Below are 20,615 nucleotides of genomic sequence, written 5' to 3'. Positions count from 1 at the left end.
ATGAGCTGACAAATATGAGTCTTTTCAATAATAAATGAATCTTAACCTAGATTTTCTGGGAAATATCTTCAAAATTGTCTAGAAAAGTCAATTCTTAACAAAAATTCTTGAAATTTTAAATAACAACTTCAAATACTCTTTCTTTAACCGAATCCATTTAGGTTTTGTAAAATTAAAAACTTTTTACGCTATTCTTATGCACTGAATCAAAAAGTTCATTTTCAGAAAAGTCAAATTTTAAATCAAATGTTGCAAAACTTTAAAAAAAAAATCTGAAAATACCTAGCTTAATTGGGATCTTGAGTTAAATAAAGTAAACTAGCTATATTTTTCTGGAAATATGGAGACACATATGGTAGGTATTATTTTGCTTAATAATTTTATTACGTCTATTGTAAGGGGTCTCATCTTTTGATCAGAAATTTAAGATTTTGGTCAAAAATTCTGCATTTGATCAGGTTTTTTTTTTAGCAAAATCTAATTTTACTGATCGAAAGATTTATAATCCTAAATGCAATTTAAACATATTTTTCCTTTTTTTATGTACAAAGGTTTCAGTAATAATAGGTATAATTTTTCTTTGTTTAACTGTATTAGAATTACTTAGAAATCACAATGAGAAAGCTTTTTGTTTAACCATATTGCCGTATTTCATATCAGATTTACGTCACTATATATTTTTCTCCCTTTTCCTTGATTAAATTTTATTTTTCCAGGAAATTCATTACCCCTTTGAATAGCCACTATATATAATGTATGTACGTTTTGTACATAGCTCTTTGTATATATGGATTGTGTGTTTATACTTTGAGAAAATGCACCGCAAACAAGAAGGAAGAGCTTTACAGAGATGGGTGGGTGTGCTGTGTATATGAAAGTTTTCTCTGGGTGGTCTAACATATAAATATTATGTAATACATACATGCATCGTGGTACATAACAACAAAATGAAACTTTAAACTAGTTTGTGCTATAACTGCTATTTTCCTTAAATTGAACAGAAAAGTAATATAAAAGTTTTTGAAGTTTTCTTTGAATTATTATCACATTTTTGGGTTGAAGTTTGGTGTAATATATTTTTTTCTTCTCTAGAATACTCTATCTTGTTCTTGCATTTTATCTTATCTTTTTTTCTGTATTCATCATATATTACAACATTTATTAATGCTAGCCTCTATTTATTTTCTCGGTGTTTTTTTTTGCCTCCATGTGCTCTCGTTTTGCCTTTGCGCGCGGCCAATGTTCTGAAATTGATTTTTTTCTCTCCTTTCCACAACTTGGTGGGGGTATTATAAAACTGATATGAAATTCGATTAGGTGAATTAATTAAAGTTCTTATTATTAAAACGATAAGTCATTTCTCGTGAAATCTTGTGGTGTAATTTTAGAGAGAGAGAGAGAGAGAGAGAGAGAGAGGAAGAATTTATTAAAAGGGTGGCTGAGGAGAATTTATTATTACATTCTCCCTCAAACCAACATGATGTTGTGTCGTTTCTACGCCACATTTCAATTATAATCACAATAGAATATTAACTTGGGGAAGGTGGACGAAAAAAAAACGAAGAGCTTTCTTAGCCAGTTAAGGGGTGAGAGGGTTGTTTTATTTATTTTTTCTTTTGTAGCAAAAGGGGTTGACAAATGAGAAAATGTGTGACAAACACAATTCTATCACGTATACATAAATAGAGGTAAATTTCAAATTCTCATCCAAACTATCAAAATGAATTAGAGAGAAGGAAAAAAAAACGAGGAGGAAAAAGCAATTCACAATTAGCGTCCTTGTTCCACTTGTGGAATAGTTAAAACAATGTTGAACTTTCTGGCGTGCGCGCGGGAGGGTGAAAACGACGGCGCGGAGATGTTTGCCGGGGGAACTGATGGGGAAATGCTAAAAGTTTTGGGTAATTAAAAAGTTGTCGCAAGAGAAAATTACATAAATCAGCTACCCACTTTTTTTCCATCCTCATCCAACTAGCTAAAATTCATACTTTCTGCGCTGAATTATATCCACAACTTATCATTTGCTTTTTTTGCAAGGAAAATTTTACAAAAAAAATGGAACCGAAACTCAGAAAGAGATATTTCACAAAATATTATACGGAGTGCTTTTCGCTGTAAGTTTTTCAAAAGTGCTTTCTTCATTTTTTTTCTCTTTCTTTAATTTTCTCGAGAATGACTTGTGAGAGATTTTGATTCTACAAAGTTTTGTGTGTAATTAAATTATATCCCGAAAAGTGCTTTTCCATTTATTGGTATTCTTTGGAACTTTTAGTTAAGATTATTGCGATAAAAGCTTCGGTTGGAAGTTCCTTTCCTTTTTATTTCCTTTTTCTTCCTGTTTATTATATGATTGATTGGCTATTGCCGTAATTGGGAAAACTACATTGTTATAACAACTCTCCAGCAAAAGTTTTATTGGATTGGGGGTGGTTATAAAATGTATACCATGTATCATTGTATATGATGGGCAATAAAAATAAAAATAGCTCAGTGGAAAAGCCATTTAAAATATTAGTTGGTATACCACAATCGTGGCATACCAAGTATTGTAATCGTCGGAAAAACCGACCACCTCAGATCGGACTCAAACTTGGTATGAGCACATTTTAGACTTCCCACATTACGAAAATAGTGGTGGAAAATTTTTGATCCGGCCGGCCGGCCTGCCGGCCGGCCGGTGCGCCAAACTTTGCCTTATAACTCGAGAACGGTAACAGATAGAGACTTCAGATTTGAAGTTTTCTATAGAAATGTGGGTGTAAAATTTCATTTTTTCGCATTTTCAAAATCCAAGATGGCCGCCGTCCGCCATTTTGAAATACCATCAACCAGTCCCCTTATAGCTAGAAATCTGAAATTTTAGTATGTTGTAGTGCTCAGTGAGACGTTTTCATCGATAATTCATACTTGAAAATCGGTCAAGCCGTTTAGCAAATATGGCGGCCTAAAGCAAAAAGTGTTTTTTCGATATAACTCGAGAACGGCTTGACCGATTTTGACCATCTTAGTATCAAATGAAAGGTATTGAAAAGCCCTACAACTGTCTAGAATATTTCAAGTTCCAAAAATGGCCGCAAGAGACGCTAAAAACAAAAACAAAAATTGCCTAACTTTACGGGGCAATATCTTCGAATCCCAATCATAGATTTCCTTGAATTTTTGATATGTTGTAGCAGGACTAATAATCTTGCACCAGTCCGAAAATGAAGAAAATCTATGTCGCCGTTTAGAAGATATGATCATTTAAAAAATTCTTGAATTTGAAAAGTTCTAAGAGCCATATCTCTTGAACCGCTTGTCCGATTTGACTCAGTTTGGTATCAAATTAAAGGTTTTGCAATTATCTACAACTTTCTAAAACATCAGAAACCTCTAGAACCATTCCTTTAGGACGAAAAATACGAAAAACTCTTTTTGTGAAACAAAAATCCTCCATTTTCTGTTCTAGAGGTGACCTTGAAAATCATTGAAATTTATGTCAATTTATAGCCTATTTTAATACCTTTCCAAAACTAGTAAAGAAATTTCTGTAGGTCTAATAGAACTTCAGATATGTGCATTTTAATCTTTCATATTGATGAATTTCATAAAAAAATCAACTTTGCCTACTAATTCTGCTCACAAATTAAATTACAACGCATAGACTGACCCATCTACGTTGTGGTATACCAACTTTAATAACTGGACGCGTTATGATTGACTTATTTTAATAATTATACACTGGTCAACATTTTTTTTTTTACATTTGAATTGAAATGGAGTAAAAAATGAATGTTATATTTTACAGCCATGAAAATTATTTATAACCTTACTTTAAAATTTTTTAATTGTAAAATATTTCGTTTTTTTTTCATTGATTTTTTTTTATTTTAGTTTTTATAGCTCCATAATCTACACTTTTAAAATGAAAATCTTATAGTAAAAGTGAGATTAAAAAGATCGTATAAGAGTTGTTAAATTTTTTAAGGTATGATTAAAAGCAAGAAAATTGTGCTGATTTAAAGAATTTGATTTTTTCAGTAGTTTGCGCGAAAAATTCGTAATTTTACAAGCATTTTCCAGAAAAATGATGGCGCTTTTCATTAAAACCTAATGAATACCTTTTTATTGTTTCTGTAAAGAATTTTACTTTTATTTTTCCAATAAATTTTGCATAAAGTCTGCTTGAGACATCCGCCATTAATTTCTCTGTATTATGACGTCTTAATCTCTACTGAATGTTAACCTGCTCAAGAGTGAAGATCATTTAAATTGGCAGTAAATTTTTAACTGCTATTAAACCTTCTAAAATATTTCAATGTCAGTTAAATCTGTATTATTTCTTGTGGACAATTTTCCTGTTTCATTTTAATAATTCTAATTAATTCCAAAACGGATTTTTTTCAATTTAATAAAAAACAAATCAAAAGTCCACGAAAGCTTTTTAATTAATATACATTCATTTGCAAAATAGCAACACCATAGTACCTATTTTATTTTTTTCTCTCTCCTTGAGTGTCCCTTCGATTATGTATTCCCATTGTCTTCTGGTGTACGTATATGTATGCTGGGAAATGGGTGGTGGGTTGAAACACCAAAAGGAAGCAACAACAAAAAAGGAAAGAAACCTTAATCATCGTCTCCTTCTCATAATACACAATCCATTTGCCTGATTTACATTTTAATGTTGAAATGAAATTTTTATCTTTGTTGGAGTTTCCTTTTTTTGTTATGTGCTGTATATTCACAAAATAACTTCATAACATTTTATGTTAAATTTATGCTAATTTGCAATTATATTGAAATAAGTAAATTATAGTCTATTTTTTATCTGCGGTGTAACTAACAAACGATGTATTTTAAAGGTTTTTTTTTACTGAATATAAATTGAATAAAATTGAATGTAGAAATCATTTGAGGGTAGTTGGTGGGGTTGGTTAAATGAAAAAAAAAAGTTCTTTTTTATGAATTCGAAACATCCCGACAACAAATGTAATTGCGGAGTTAATTAAAAAAGTTTTGCGTTGAATTTTTGTCAAGTTGGAGAGGAAAAATTGTATTAATTTCATTGTCATTCATTACATTTTTTTGTTGTTGGATACAATTTAACACAATTTTCTTCATTTTTCCAGTCAAATTTGCATTTATTTGAGGAGAAATAAAGGGAAGGGGGTTGAAAGAAAGTATCAGACAAAGAAGACAAAAAGATGATGAGATTGATGGGCGTGTGGGAAGTATAAGTTAAGTATATGATGGGATAGGAAGGGATAATTGAGGGTAAATTTTTTAAAATGATTACATCTCTTTTGTATTAAAATGAATTAATAATATTCAATTAGTAGAGGAGAGTTTCTATTCATGAATTTTCAAACATTATTATTCTAGGGATAGCAATGGAATTAATGTAAATTGAAGTACATGTAAGATATTCGTTCCTCATTCTGTGTAAGCTTCGTTCTAGTCCCTTTTAGCTATATACTCGCCACACTATATAGTAGCTTGATTTCTAGCATCTCTTCTTCACTTTGCTTAATATTCGCCATATATCTCGTCCATACAATTTCAAATATTTAATTTCCTCTTATCATTTGTTAATTTTGCTCTGTTACTTAATTTCTCTCGTTTGGTAAATACACCCAATGTATGCTAACCAGAGAATTTTCTTAGAATGCCTGAGACGAGAAAGAATAAACTTACCTACATATATTTTCATTAGAGTAGAAAAAAAATAATATTAAAATATTAGTTTAGTCTACATTTTTCATTTTATGACTTCGTTTCTGTTTACTCTGCCATTGAAGCTGTGCGAGAACTTGTGGAAGAAATTCAAGGTGTGTTCCTTCTCCTTCGTTTGTATGATAGTTATTTATATGTGATAAGACACCATCAAGGTGATGTACAAGTGTGATAAGAAAAATAATATTTGTGATTTAAAATTAGTTTTGCGTCAACAGAAGGTTAAAGAACTACCGTTTCCTGTTAAGTTTAATTTTGCCGCCAGGGGTCGTTGATAGAATAGAACAGCCGTCTAGCGGGGAAATTTATTTTTTTGCTACTCCATCATTACATTCGTTTACTTTTCCGTTTACAATTAATTTCCATTTTGAAAGTTATTTTTATATCATTTGCACACCTCTATTTCCTTCAACCGTCGACGACCCCAATATTTTGAACGAAAAAAAAGAATGTAATTTTTCTTTATCTACATCGTACTTTACGAAAATGTATTAAAAAGTACAAGATAAGAATTTTGTATTTAAAATATCGCGATAATTCTTTACGATCAATATTCCCCTCAACGTCTTTAGTATGCGTTTCTTTTGTCGTGGAGCATTAATATTGGCAGAAATATTAATGATTTGCTGAAATGATTGTCATGGCATTGAAATGTAATTTTCATGTTACAATTAAAATACGTTTTTTTTCCTCTTTTCCTTTCTTCCTCATATGTTTTATTATTATGTATACAATAGGTTGAGTGGTTGCAAGAGTGACGCTATGTAGAGAGGCCAGAACCTTCAACCTCCTCTCAAATGGCTTTTTCGCCTCATAATCTAACCTAGACCACTTGAATTTTTGTCCAAAGGAGTTCAAGCTCAAAACCACTTTGGCCCACTCAAACACGTTTCGCCACGCAAAGTCAATGTGAGGTGGCAAAAAAAAAGAAGAAATAAAATGAATATTTCAGTGGGGTTTTTGCTTGACAAAATTTCTTCAATTTTATGCCACTTGTTGGGGGTTTTTATTTCATTTTTTCCTACGTTTTTGTGCGAAACTTTCTGGTGTTTTTTTTGTGCATCTATCATGCTAATTTAGCGTTTAAAGTCATTGACATCAGCACAGAAAAAACACGTGCTTGTAACGATGTATTGTTTTTAATTGGTTTTTAGTTCTATCTCTTTTTTTTTTTAAATTAATTCTTTTGTCAATATTCTAGAATTTTTTGCAGATAAAAAATATAGTGCAAGATTTTTTGATCATTTACTGGTTTTTTGTAAAGCGTGTAATTAGTGTAATTGTTAACACGCTACTTTATTATGCAAAAAATCTTTGGTTCGTATCCAGGTTTGTCCATTAAAGGAAAACCTTTTTTTCCTTCTATAACATGAAAATGAATATAAAAAATGGTTTCAAAAATCAAAATGGCGCCTTAAAACTCAAAAATTATGCCTATATAGACATTTCACTTTTAATGACCCAACATAGAGTCTGTTTCCTAAATCATCTCTAATTTTATTCTCAGCACCAACAGACACTTGCCATATTTTTACATTTTTCCTCGTACTTCTTGCGTTTTTTTTCTGGTTCCCATTGTCAATCACCGCAACAATGGCTAAAAGCAAAATTGACTATATGTATACAAAATTGAATTTGTTCGCTTTTTAGTACTTTTGCGTTTTTTTCCTGTATCCCATTGAGGTTTATTGTTCTCAAATTAAGTTTTAACAGTGAGAGTGTCTTGCAACAACAACAAAAAATCGCCCAAATCAATTAGTTAGATTTTCAGTTGGATAAAAATCCATTTAAGATATACGTTTTTGCTTTTAATCTAGATTTTTTTTATTGTTTACCAATAAATCGTCATGACAAGGTGTCCCTATTTGGTTGCTCTTCGTATTAGTGGCTCAAAAGCTGCACAGGTGCTTGAGGTGAGTGAGAGAAGGAAGTCTGGTGCGACAAAATGCTTAAATAGTGATTTTCAATTTAGATCGAAGAGACACGAAGGCTCGATATTCTCCTCTTTCGGGGGTTATTGCCGCTGTGTACTGTGCCTTTTCAAGAGAGGGCCCCTTGTGTGCGCTTTGGGTTGCTGATTAGAAATGACTCGTGGCACTCTATCTCACTCGTGCACGCGTTTTATTACAACCGCTATTACATTGATGTGCGATTGTGTAAACGCAATTTAATTTCCACATGATGATAAATTGTTTTTATCGATTCATTATCGTTCTTTATTTTATTATATTGTTTATATATCATATTTCACCCCGCATATATACTCGATTATCTCCTCGTTGTTTTTCCTTATTTTTCTTGTACTATATGTGAAGGAAAACACTCAAGTTGTGTGAGAATTTTTTTTTGAATCATACTTATACAGATTTCTTTTTATGTCAAAATTAATCGAACAGGGTTGGAGTTGGTGGGAGGTAGTAGGGCTCATTTTTTTTTAATTTGCAATAAAATTCAGATTTATTTATCAATTTCTTTTGACATGATACAATGATGGAGGAGGTGAAAGAGATAGAAATAAAATACACAGAAATGAAAAAAAAAGAACTCAGGAGTAATTGACAAATATTGGGAATAGAATGGCGCGGGATGAAGTGGGTGGGGCGGGAGGTGAGGGTGAAGGAACTGTACCTTCCGGTAAAGAGTGAGTGAAATTTTCCGGGAGTTGGGGGTAGTACATATAGTGGAATGTGATAGAAAGGGATGGAAGTAAAAATTAAATAATTTTCTTACGTTGATTTGCCTTCTCATTCCCCACAATCGAAGATGTCGTCATAATTCTGACATGTGGCTGGGTGTGAGAGTGAGAAGGGTAAATAGAATGTTTTGATTCGATATACAACGAGAGGGGGGAAGGGAGGGTTGGGGAATGGGTGGGGGTGGTACGTGTGAGAGGGATGGGGTGATGTTTTTTCACCAAAGACACGAGGTGGTGGTGTTTCAAATCATAATAACAAAAATACTATGGCATGCGCGGGACGTTTCAAAATTTGATACAAATTGTACCAATTCCAAAATGGCCGTCCCTCTAAGAATTTTTATATCAAAAACTTTATACCCCAGCAATATCTCCTCTATGGGTTGCTTAAGAGTGAGAAAGAGATGAAATGTTGTGTGTGTGTAAATGCTGGAAAGACGCGAGAGAGCGCGATTAGCCTCGGCGGCCTCGTGGTGGAATCGTGTACAAATCGTAACGTATACAATTCTTGAGCTCAATACGTTGGTATTTTTCTCATTCGGTCACCGACCGCTGTTTGAGAAAGTGCTCCAGCTCTGTGGATCTTTCCATTAAGCTTGTTTGTTGTGTATTTTCCATCAAAAAAAATCACCATAATATACAAAGTTTGCCAATAAAGTGTGTTTTGGCATTTTTGAGGGAAAATTCGAAGAGAGAAAATCTTAAAATTGCCATAATCATAATTCTTTAGAAATATTGAGAAGAAGATTTTAAATAATTTGTCTCAATAATATTTTTTTGTGAATCAAATTCGGCTCAAAGGACCATAAATCGCGAAGGACTCACAATTGAGACACCGAGAATAAAATAAATTGACGGTTATTGTGACATGAGAACAGTGTTGAAAAAAAATCGTGAATAAAAATTGCAAATATATAAATTGAATTCCCATGTGAAAACCTCCTTTTCTCACATACCAACATAGGAAAAGAAGTTTCTTTGATTCAATCATCAAAGTGATGTGTTTGTGTTTGATGTTATATGCCAGTAACTTTTGATGCGAAAAGGAGTGTTGGGATTCATCGTGGAAAGAGTTGTGTGTGCCGAGAGACAGAAAACATTTTTCAATTTTTACCAATTGAGACGAAAAGAGATTAAATTAAATTGAATTGTAAGACGAAGAGGACGAAGACAGAGAGGAGAAGATGGAGAAAAAAATGTTCAACGACCCAACATTAATTCAAATATAACTTCGACAAAAAAAAAAGAGTAATAATAATTTCCCTCATAGAGTGAAAAGGAATAAAAGACGTTGCAGCATAAAAAAAGAGACGCTGTGAATTGATTAAAATCGTGAAGTTGGTAACTGTAATTTTAAAATATTATTCAAAAGTCTCCTCCATTGAATAGTTTTGTATGGAATCTTTTTTTCTGGGATGAACGTGCTCCCTTTTATTGCACTATCGAGATTAATTTCTGAAATTGGCTTTTGAGGTGCCTGTGTGTGGAGGTATAAATTAAAAAAAATTAAAGAGAAAAAAAGAAAAGAACGTTGAATAATTGCCAAGAGGAAAGAGAAGAGAGAAAAAGACAATATTAATTATATTAAATTGATTTGTGCTCGAGATTAAAGGTTTTTTTTGCGCGTGGTTCCTCCTGCAAAAGAAAAGCGATTTAGTGAGCAAGTTATATACTTTTTTTGCTCAGGGTGTATAGAAAGACGTTTTTGAGGTGTGTTTATTTTTTCTCTCTCTGTCTACTTATGATATTCATACTCAATGTGTGTAAATATTAAGAGATACTCAAAGAAAAATAATATTGCAAATCTCTCGTGAAGAGTTTCATTGGAATTATTTTGAATATTTGTTTAGAAAAAAAACACAGAAAGCAAAAAAAAGTGCACGATTTAGTTGAAAGTTGGCCGGTGAAAAAAAGAATGTGTGTGCAATTGAGGGTTTTTATTTCTCTCCATCTTCTGTGAAAGAAAATTTTTTTTCGAACATTGAAAAAAAAAGATTTGATTGAAATAAAAAATAAAAAGTGGTGCATTTAAAGGGATTTTTGTGATTTAAAAAGAAAAACGTTTATAGTGCTGAAAGTGCTGAAGACACTTGAAGTACACTGAGAGAAAAGTTATGGAAGCTTACAATACAGGATCCGATTTGAACGTTAACAGGATGTTCGAACAATATTTATACAAGGTTTGCATTATAAAATATTTTACTTTATCGTTGTTTCAGGTATATATATATTTTATAAAATACAAACCACCAAACAGCAATTAAAACAGATAATGAAAAGTGTTTTCAACATATTAAAGAAATAGATAAGTAGATGCAGTATAATTGTTTTTAATGGGCTCACTTTTCGTATCTCTTTGCAATGTTAGATGATGTTGTAGAATGAACGAAAAAAAAAATACAAGAGAAGTTTGAATGGATGAAGAGAAAAGTAAGAGAATTTTATTGGGTATATAAAATAATTAAATTGGATATAATCGGCGAAGCAATTAAAAGTGATTACTCTAAAGTGTTTTTTATTGATGGTTTGGTATTTTTTTTTAAATACCCTCAATGCCAAATTCGTTTCAATACTCTCCCTCCTTCTTTCGCACACAACGTGTTCTGGAGTATTTTATCTAAGCTAGATTTTTCTCTTCCATCTCCCTCTTGTTGGCTCCATTGATTACTAGCCATTTACCATTTAGCAGATTCTACTAATTAATTTTACTTCTCATCAATTCTTCAGTTTCATCCCAATTGGGCGTATATGGGAGTAAAGCACTGAAAATGAGTCATTGCCAAATGAGGTGATAACTGTCAAAAATTTCCATATTTTGACACATATGTACAAACTGACATACTGAATAATAAGATATGACCTCTCTTATTTCATTAAATGTTTGTGCACACATTTAAATTTTTCAATATCTTAATGAGCTTTTGTTTCATAATCTACACTAAGATGACAGGTAATTTTAATAGCTGTCTTTGCTTGACAGATGTCAGAAATTCATTTTGATTTTTGATTACATTTAATATAAAAGATTTTTAATGTGCTGTGGGATATAATTACTTTCGCCAATGAGTTATAAAAACTAGCTGTCAATGTCAAAGTGACAGTGACATTACTTTTATGTCAAATTCTAATGACTGTTATTAGAGATTTTTTTTGGATAGCATAAATAACAAACCAAATCAATATTGAACTTAGAATTTGTTAGAGTCGCATACACTCACGTCAAATTTGGCAGTTTTTCTGTCACATTAGAAAACTGTCATAATTCTTCTTCTTATTGTTATATCATTCCACAGCATTGATACATTGGTAGTAACAACTAAAACAATTTTTTACTGAATTCTGTATTTTGTGGGCATATGAATTTAACAGAATATCTGACATCTATCAACAATTTTTACATGTCAAATTGACAGTGTCAACATTTTGCATAAACTGTTCTGTTCCAATTTTTTTCCTAACAGTGTAGCCCCCGTGGCAATTTATCAAAATTGAATTATGAATTGGTTTGGAAGCAATTTAGCCTCTTGCGGCCTTGATGGATTGTTTTATACTATAACAATAATTTGTATATTTCTCATTGTTACATCATCACATAGAAGAGGGAGATGGAAAAAAAATCACATTCAAAGAAGTCGACTACTCTGCCAAAGCAATTTTAATTGAAAATAATTCAGTTTCTCGATTATTGCTCACAATCGTGAAAATTTCCTCATGCAACATCGCGTCAATTAATCTAATTAATTGAATGCACAGAGATTGGGCAAGAATTATAACCAATTTAGCGGATGATGGAGGTGAGAAATGAGTGAATAAGTAAGGCTGTTATTGTGTGGTTTTACTTTTTGGAAAGAAATCAAAAGCACTTTTTTTGTTGATATTTTTTTTTATATAAATATTTTCTATAAAAGACTTAATGCAATTTTTGTGGTATTTTCACCTTTTTGCCTCTGAATCTCCTTGGCATTTGGGTATTTTTTTTTCATCATCTACCAATGTGAACATTTTATTAATTTATTGGCAAAAGGTGAATGCTCTGGCGCGAAAATATTTTCAATGGAATTTCGCGGAGAGAATTTTTGTTTTGCAAATTTTGATTTTATTCTATAAGAAATGTGATTTTTTTTTCTTTCAGTGTTTAGATGGAATTTTTCATCACAATTCCCAATTGCAGCATAATTAATTGGAATCTCAATTGTTCAATAATTTTTCTTTTTCTTTCCGACAATTTGCAATATGTACATAGTTTTTTTTATTCTTCTTGACTATTTGTGTATTTTGTACATATGTCTTTTGATTGTGCAGCAGCATAAAATAATAGTGTGTTTACGTGAATTTTCAGTATGGGAGAGAGCAATTTAATGTATAAATTTGCAGTCTCATGTGTATGGCATAGAGTTGCATTTAGTTGGTACCACCAAGTATAAATTATGCAATTCAAATAGCACACAATATAATTTATTCTTGTCGTCGTCGTTATTGTTGTTGGGCTGCTGCTTGGGTATAATACTTCGTCTCCCTCTCACAGTTGCCGAGATAAATGCTGGAGAATGATGGGATTTTCGATGGTGACTAGGGGGGACACAAGGGGATGTTTTGGAGAGCAATAAATATGTAGGGGATTGATGAACGACATGGGGACACTTTTAAATAATTTATTTATCTTTTTATTTTTGCCCTATGAAACACGGTGTGGTGTACCTTTTAGACGATGCCGCAGGAATTTGTTAGTGAAGAAAAAAAGATGGTGAAATTGCAGAAAATAGGGGGGAGGGGTTCTCCTATGGGCAGGGTGGTGGTGAAGAGGAAATTTGCAAGAGACGAAGAGTAGAGATGAAGAAATTGGGGAATTTTGATGTTGAAAATTAAATTTTCATCTCATGTTTCGAGAGTGAATTTCAGCTTGTTTTGATGTGATAGAAGTACTCAGATTTCAAGGCGATTTGACGATATACAGTGAATTATTATTTTTAATTTCAAAATTTATTTTAAAATTTTGAGAATTTTTTTTATTGGGATCATCAAATTAAATAAAAATGCTTTTTTGTATTAAGTAAATTATAATTTTGTATTTTTATATGATTTTTTTCCAATTATATACTTTTTTGTTTAATTTTATTTACAAATCTTTTAAAACAATTTTAAAAACGCTCATAGCTTATTCTTTATTAAAAAAAAAAAGCTTCAAATGAAATTAAATGAAAATATCAAGTTTTATGTGCAATATTCGTCAACATACCTTGATTATTAAGATGAAAACCTAACATACAACAGCTGAAGCAAATCCAATGTAAATTTTTCCGTCTTCTTTATTTTTTACTTTACTTTTCATTTTCTGTCTCTGGCAAAATTCTTGCAAAATTCTCAAGCAATTCCATGAATATTTTCATAAAATTACACGATATTTTTTTTTCTCTTTAACATTTCCAATCTCCCCACTCATTTATGCTTTTATATTGATCAAACATTTAACCATGTAACACACATAAAAGTTATGGGCGAGCCAATTGCATTTTATATAATTTTACTTCCTCCCTCCGTTGGATATTTTGCGTCTTCTCTCACCACTAATTGCTATTTTATCTTGAAAATGTTTTGTGCATTTTCCCAATCCGCGGGGGTGGTTGAATGTTATTATATATAGCGAAAAGGGAAGCTCTATAGTGGTGAATGTCCTACCCCTCGCAGTCTCTCTCGCTGCCATTGTATACAAAATTTATATACATTGCCAACATGAATTCAACTTTTACAATTAATAATTATTGTTGGATAACTTTCTATCAAAGAAACTTTATAGAAAGTATTACAGTGTATCTCCCCACCTATTCGTTCGCATCAACGGCTTTTTTGCCTCTACTTTGGCTCCCGCGATGTGCCAACATTATTTGATGAAAAACTCTCTTATATATTAATTTTAAAATTGAAAACTAAAATTATTATTCTCTATATATTTAACTTTTATACATATTATGTTGTTTCCTTGAGAAAGAATATGAGTTCGTTCATCTCATAATTTTGTTGGAACATGTGGATTGGGGAAGGGGGATGATTAAGGGAAGTCAAGAACACCCGCCCCAGTTCCATTTATCATTTATTTTATTTGTTGCTGTACACAATGGATTACACAGTGGGGTAGTCAATATGTCCTTGCTTTTGCAAATGAAAAATCTAATAAAAAAAATGTTTTTATTTCATTTAATATCCTTCTTATTGCCTCTTTCTTCCTAATGTCTTAGCTGTATAATCTAAGGGATAATGTTCCAGTAAATGTAAGAGACATCAGGACATAGCCATGATGTAAGAAAAACACTGAGAGAGTGAAGAATTCAAGGGGATTTTTTATATGGCCAAAAAATCACAATCAAAGTTTTTATCTGGTAAATAGCCTCGGCTAAGAGGGGGTATCACCAGATAAGACGAAAAAGTTTCTCATGGTGCTAGAGAGGGATGGAGAAACATTATAAATAATGCGAGAGAGATTAGATTAATTGAAGTTTTCTTATCTAGCTCCCCCCTCCTCCTTCCCGCTGTAGTCTCCCTGGGTTAAGTCAAAAGTCACACAATTTGATGGAAATTCCTCTCCATCTTAGTATTTTTTAAAGTGATTGTTTTTTTGTTTCATTGAAGGCACATAAAAGTGCATGTTTTTTTTCTCTTATGCTTATTTGAAAAACAAAGATGGGGAGATGAGGGTGAAAAGTGTGCAAGAGAGATGGATGTTTTGTATGGAAAAAAAAGGAAGGATAATTAAATTGATTATATTGAAATGTCAAGAAAACCGGTTAAACACATGGTTTAATTTTCTCAAGCAAAATGCAATCTTATTGCTTTTATGCTCGATGTTTTAAAAATCCATCTCTCCATATCACTTGCACGGTATGCACAAATAGAGAAACACGGTGATGTTGAAGAAAAAAAAAACGAAGCAAAAGGAAGGCAATATGGGAGAGAGAGAATGAGAAGAAAACCACAAGAAAAATGTTGCTATGGTACTTTTTCTTTTAACTCTTTTTTCATCGTTTTTATCTACAACATAAATTTATTACGATGTATGGATTTTTTTCCTCTGTAACCATCCTTAAATTACATTGCTCTATGTTGAGAGAGAATTTTGTTTGAAGTAGAAGAGATAAGGGGTGGAGAGTATGATGGGAGGAAAAGTACAATCTAAATATTTTCTCAGAGACATGCAAAGAGTGGAATTTAATAACAAAAATATTTAATAAACGATTAATATTTGTAAAATGTTTGCATTAAATTTTTCAATCTACTTGTTTGTCATCTTTGATATCAATATAGCGTTTTTCTTGCGCGAATGGTTCTATGCTATGTTCGTGATATATTTTATACATAATGTACAGTTTTGTGCACATTGACGATGTTTCAATATGTAGATATAATAAAATACTGAAACAGTTTTATTTTTTTGTTTCTAACTTATTAAATTTCAATGTTCTGGAACGTTTAGAGTTAGAAAGGAATTAAACTTTGAGCGTTTTTCTAAACCTGAAAGAGATACCCACTTTATTAACCAAGGTTCTAACCGTTTTAATCGTTTTAATATTTTAACCTAACCTTAAACTTCTGAGAACGTTCATAAAGTTTTAAAATTTCTCATATCAAATCAAAAACAAAATTTATGCTCCATTTCAAAGATGAAAATCCTACAAAAGAGCACACCTTGATTTCCTTGAGCCATTGCATTATATATGTGTAGGTATAGTTTTTCAAAGTAGACATGGTGAATGAGGTAGAAAAAGGGGGAGATAACATGAAGAGCATGGATAAAAAAATATTTGATGCCAATGCACCGAAATCCCAATAATTTCTCTCTCTGATTTTGCCTTCTTCTTCACTCCACCTATTATTTTTCGTCTTTACCACACCGCACCACCCCGCTCTGGACATCAGGCCAGACTCGCATCAAAATGTTACAATTTAAACCTCTCAGACAAAATTAAAAGAAAAATGAAGAAAAAAATCCTGTCAATGTGGTTGAATTTGTTGTTTTTCTCATCTCATCTTTACCTTTTTGGATTCACCTACATGGGCTCAATGGTGGTATTTGTGTGTTGTGTGCAGTCCATGAGTATTCTTGGCCAGGTGTTCCATCAAATTGCTATTAACTCACATGGCATGGTGGAATAATGTGCGCTCTCTTGCTCTGACACATGGATATTTTTAATAATCTCTTAGTGTATGATGGTGTTTCATTTTCTTTCCCGTACCTTCTGGAGGTGAGATCTAAGGGGCCAGGGGTATATATTAGTTCTCAAAACATAAGAAAGAAGAGATGAAGAGAAAAACCTGATTTGTCTCTCAATTCCCATCTCCGTCCCACCGAGTACCATCGACAATCTTGCATCTCTGTCGTGTTGTGCTATTTGGCTGAAAAATTCCCTCCTCAGCTGAAGAAAACGATGGTATTCGTTGCTTTTTTCCCAATTGATGCGATGATTATAAAATACTGGATGTTGATGATGCTGAAGAATTTCACTGACCATGTCTCTCTTCGTGTCTTCCTCCATGTTCCTCATTCGTCACTTTGGAATCCTTGTGTTTTCTGGATGTTTTTTAGGGAGTTTGGTGAAAAAGAAAAAAAAAGAATCTACAAAAATAGATGTCAGATGCACCTGAAGAAACACACACCAGGGGGTCACTAAACACTGGTTAAACAGCTGGAACAATCTAACGAATGAATCTCAATTGAATGACTGCACTAGAAATGTCTGTTTCAATGACCGTTAAATGTCTGTGAATTTAAATTCTACTCAAATGACATTTTTTTTATTTCTGTCAACTCGTGCTGGATCTGTCAATTTTCTTAATGTCAAATTTGACAGCATTTTGAGTAATTGTCAATTATTCTTCAATAACTTTTATTATAAATCGTAATTCATTAAAATTAGCAATGCTGATTTTTTCCAAATTGGAAAATATTGTTTTCATTTGACAGACTGTTACTTCAAAATTGACAGATGACATTTATAATTTGACAATTATTAAATAACTCAACACTGCGTTAGAGAGTTGACAATTTATTTTTCTGTTTAGAATTATTTTTATTAAATCAAATTCAAAAACTGAGTTCTAAAAGTTAGAATTTTGCTTTAATAATAGTCAGTTTCGGTTAACGAACAAAGCAATTATTTTTCTTTTAAATTGCTAATCTGAACCATTACTGTAACTTGCATTTTTCATTCTTAGGAAATTTTAATTGAGTTTTTTTTAAACAGCTGCCTAATCTTCTTTACAAAATATTTTTAATATTTTTTTTTTCAGCTCATTAAGCGACACAACATTGTATACATATATTCATTATCATTTTATGTAATACTATGTAGGATTGAATATCAGTTTCAACTCATTGCAGTGCCTTAATCATTTCCAAATGAGATTTTTAGTGCTTATAAGTCTTGAGCTTCTCTTGGTAATTATGCTTCTCTATATTTTCTATGCTACCGTGCGTCCCCCTCACGTTTTTTTCTTCTTCAAACTTCCACCCATCTGTTGTCTTCAACACTCCAAAAAATCACTGCTAACATGCTTTCTGGCACGATGTAAAAAAAACTGTCTCCAAATTTTTAATGGTTATGCACCTTGTTTGTAACTTTCTCGTGGCAATTTTCCACTCGACAGACGCACTTGAAGATATTTCACAGCAAAAATTTCTTAAATCCCGAAGCTTTTTTTTTTGCGCAATTAATAATTCTCTGGAAATTTTCCTTTTTTATTGCCTCTCTATCGAATACCAACATTTTCCCTTTTGAAGAATGTCCCACATTTTTTTTTTTACAATTTACAATACATATACAAGAAAATTTCTTTCCGATATGAGTGAAAAAGTTTTTTTTTCCATTCCAATTAAATGATTGCAATTTAAAGTTATTTCATGAATATTATTTCCTCTGTGGATTTTTTCTCTGTTTTTGTGCTTTTGTGAGTATAAATAATCGTGGAATTTTATCTCTAATTTGTTATTTAGCATGAAATTTACAATTGTCTCGCGCTATGGGAGATAATTAGCATAAAATTGAAAATGACAAAGAATTATGCAATGGCACACGAATGCATTTTTAATTGAAAATGAAATTCTTATGCAGCTCTTTTTGCTCATTCTGTCCCTCTCCATCGCTCATGGAGTGTGCGATGAAATGTAGCACAAAAAAGTGCTCATTTCCAGTGCTTTAATTAATGTTTTAATACCTTTGGCGGCGGAGGAAAAGAGATGATCGGGGTACCTTTTACAATATTATATATTTCTCTAAGTTGCGGGTGGATAAAAGATGCTGCGCATGGTGAGTGCGAGCAGGAAATTCTACATGAATGGTGTGAAGGAGTAAGAAGGGGGAATAAGTCATAAAATACGTACATTACATTCTAACCATGTAATAAATTTGCATAAAGCAAAATAATAATATTAGAGAGTATAAATTGTAGTTTTAGAGAAAATGAATTTCATATTTTGCTTCTCACTTTATGCTAATTTTTTTTTCACAGTGTTTTGCAAATGTATGGGAAAATGATTTTAAAATTAATTGATTGTTGCTGGGTGTTATTATTTTTTTTCCACACTTCCCTACATACATATCTTTTCACGTGAATATTTATTTTATTATCCCCTGGAGGTGTTAAAAGAAGTTGAAGAAATGTGAAATAATTCTTACCTTTCTGACTTAATTTCTCTCCATTTATTTTTTACTCACCTTCATCTTCGTTGCCTTTCGTGGTGGTTTATTTTTATACATTTTATTTTGAGAAATGGACAGAAAATATTATCAAGGTGGTTGCACAATCCACAAGTTTTTTTTAAATTTATTTATAGAAATTTGTTTCTTCATGTTAACAAAATGGGCGTTCCACGTAAGAAGTAAATCAATTAAATATAGATAGAGCTTTTGGAGCTATTCATAAAAAAAAGAACTTCCGAGAGTACCTATCTTTAGAATAGCGAGAATCAGAGCTTTCGGCACTTTTCATAGCTTTCATCAGAGGCTTTTTTAAAATTTAATAATACTAATTCAAGTCTAAAGGATTCAAAATAAAATTTTATTTAAATTCCAGACAATAAAAAACGTTCTTTATATGCAAAGTTCTATCAGAATTTCTATCCCTTTTAGTTTATAGAAAACATAAAACTGAAAACTAATTTAAAATCTTTTATTTTCTTTATCAATTTAAAATCATCCAGGGTTTCCATGGTAAAATGAATAAAGTCTCGTGAGCTCACCTTGAATCCCAGGGTGGGTGGAGAAAATGCTCAATTTAACCTTTTTTTCTTCTTCTTCCTTTTAAATATTCCTCACCACTATGCAGCAGATTTTTTCTCAACTTTTTCACTTCTCTTCTCTCGATCTTTGCCTTCACCCTTGTGGATTGAACAAACAATTTCAACCTGTTTTAACAGCTGCAAAAAGATTGTAATCCATTTATGTTTTCTCCCCTCTCATACATTTTCTCTCTCCCCCCTCCTTGGAGTGCTTTTTTTTCCTTCGTCTTTCCATCTCACTTTTTTATCCTTCTGTCGTCTTGCCTTTTTATCTCGATTTTCTTCTAATATATTCAACATAGAAACATAGTGAGAGAGAGAAAAAAGAAATAAATGGGTGATACCACAAGACAGAACGCATGGGTGCACCATGTAGTATTTGTATGTCTAATGTCGAAAGATTTCTCTAATTTCATTATTTGTTTTTTTTTTTCATTTTTATTTTGTTTGAATCTCTTGTTTTTATTTTTTATTATCTCTCACATAGTCTATGCTTCTCCCTAAATGCTATTTACTTTCTCTCTTACTCTCCCTCTCTCTCGTGTCGCCTTTCTTTTAGTACAGAGTAATGTTTTTTAAGGGGAAAATAATATTTACACAAAATGAGAATATTATTTGTTTCAACCAGAGGGCGAGACACAGAAGACTCACACAGAGAGAAGAAAAATGGGGAAAATATGTAGAAAAAAAGGGAAGATTTTTTCCTCCGATGTCTTGTTAAATAAATGAAGGAAATTTTTACTATATCCACCAAATTATTATTTTCATTTGTTTTGGGGTTATAAAAAGATAATAATAATACGAGACAGGGAGACGATGTGGGAAAAATGTGACATGAGCTGTACAATAAAAATGTCAAGTTTAATAACGATGGAATTAAATGGTTTTGAGTCTTTTTCTTCTTATTTTTTTAACTTGGTATGTGTGTGTTTTTTTTTG

At 31.8% G+C, this 20,615-nt stretch overlaps 2 protein-coding genes across 4 annotated transcripts in view; one reads left to right on the top strand and one right to left on the bottom strand.

Moving 5' to 3' along the window:
* LOC129790857 (uncharacterized) overlaps positions 1-20,615 on the bottom strand; it is a 679,906-nt gene that overhangs the window by 158,529 nt on the left and 500,762 nt on the right. The gene's annotated exons all lie outside the window — the stretch shown is intronic.
* The window catches only part of LOC129790854 (TOX high mobility group box family member 3-like), a 108,866-nt gene that overhangs the window by 28,509 nt on the left and 59,742 nt on the right, over positions 1-20,615 (top strand). For 2 of the 3 annotated variants that reach the window (XR_008750634.1, XM_055828656.1), the window contains exon 1: positions 8,904-10,590. The exons of the other annotated variant lie outside the window; for it this stretch is intronic. Coding sequence is in view for 1 of the 2 variants with exons in the window: in XM_055828656.1 (XP_055684631.1) it covers positions 10,525-10,590 (66 nt within the window). In the remaining variant the exon portion in view is untranslated. Of the gene's footprint in view, positions 1-8,903; positions 10,591-20,615 lie in introns of those variants that run through there. 3 annotated transcript variants of the gene reach the window in all.

This window comes from Lutzomyia longipalpis, chromosome 2, assembly GCF_024334085.1.
Source record: "Lutzomyia longipalpis isolate SR_M1_2022 chromosome 2, ASM2433408v1".
Taxonomy (NCBI): domain Eukaryota; kingdom Metazoa; phylum Arthropoda; class Insecta; order Diptera; family Psychodidae; genus Lutzomyia; species Lutzomyia longipalpis.
This window is presented reverse-complemented; position numbering and strand designations above follow the sequence as displayed.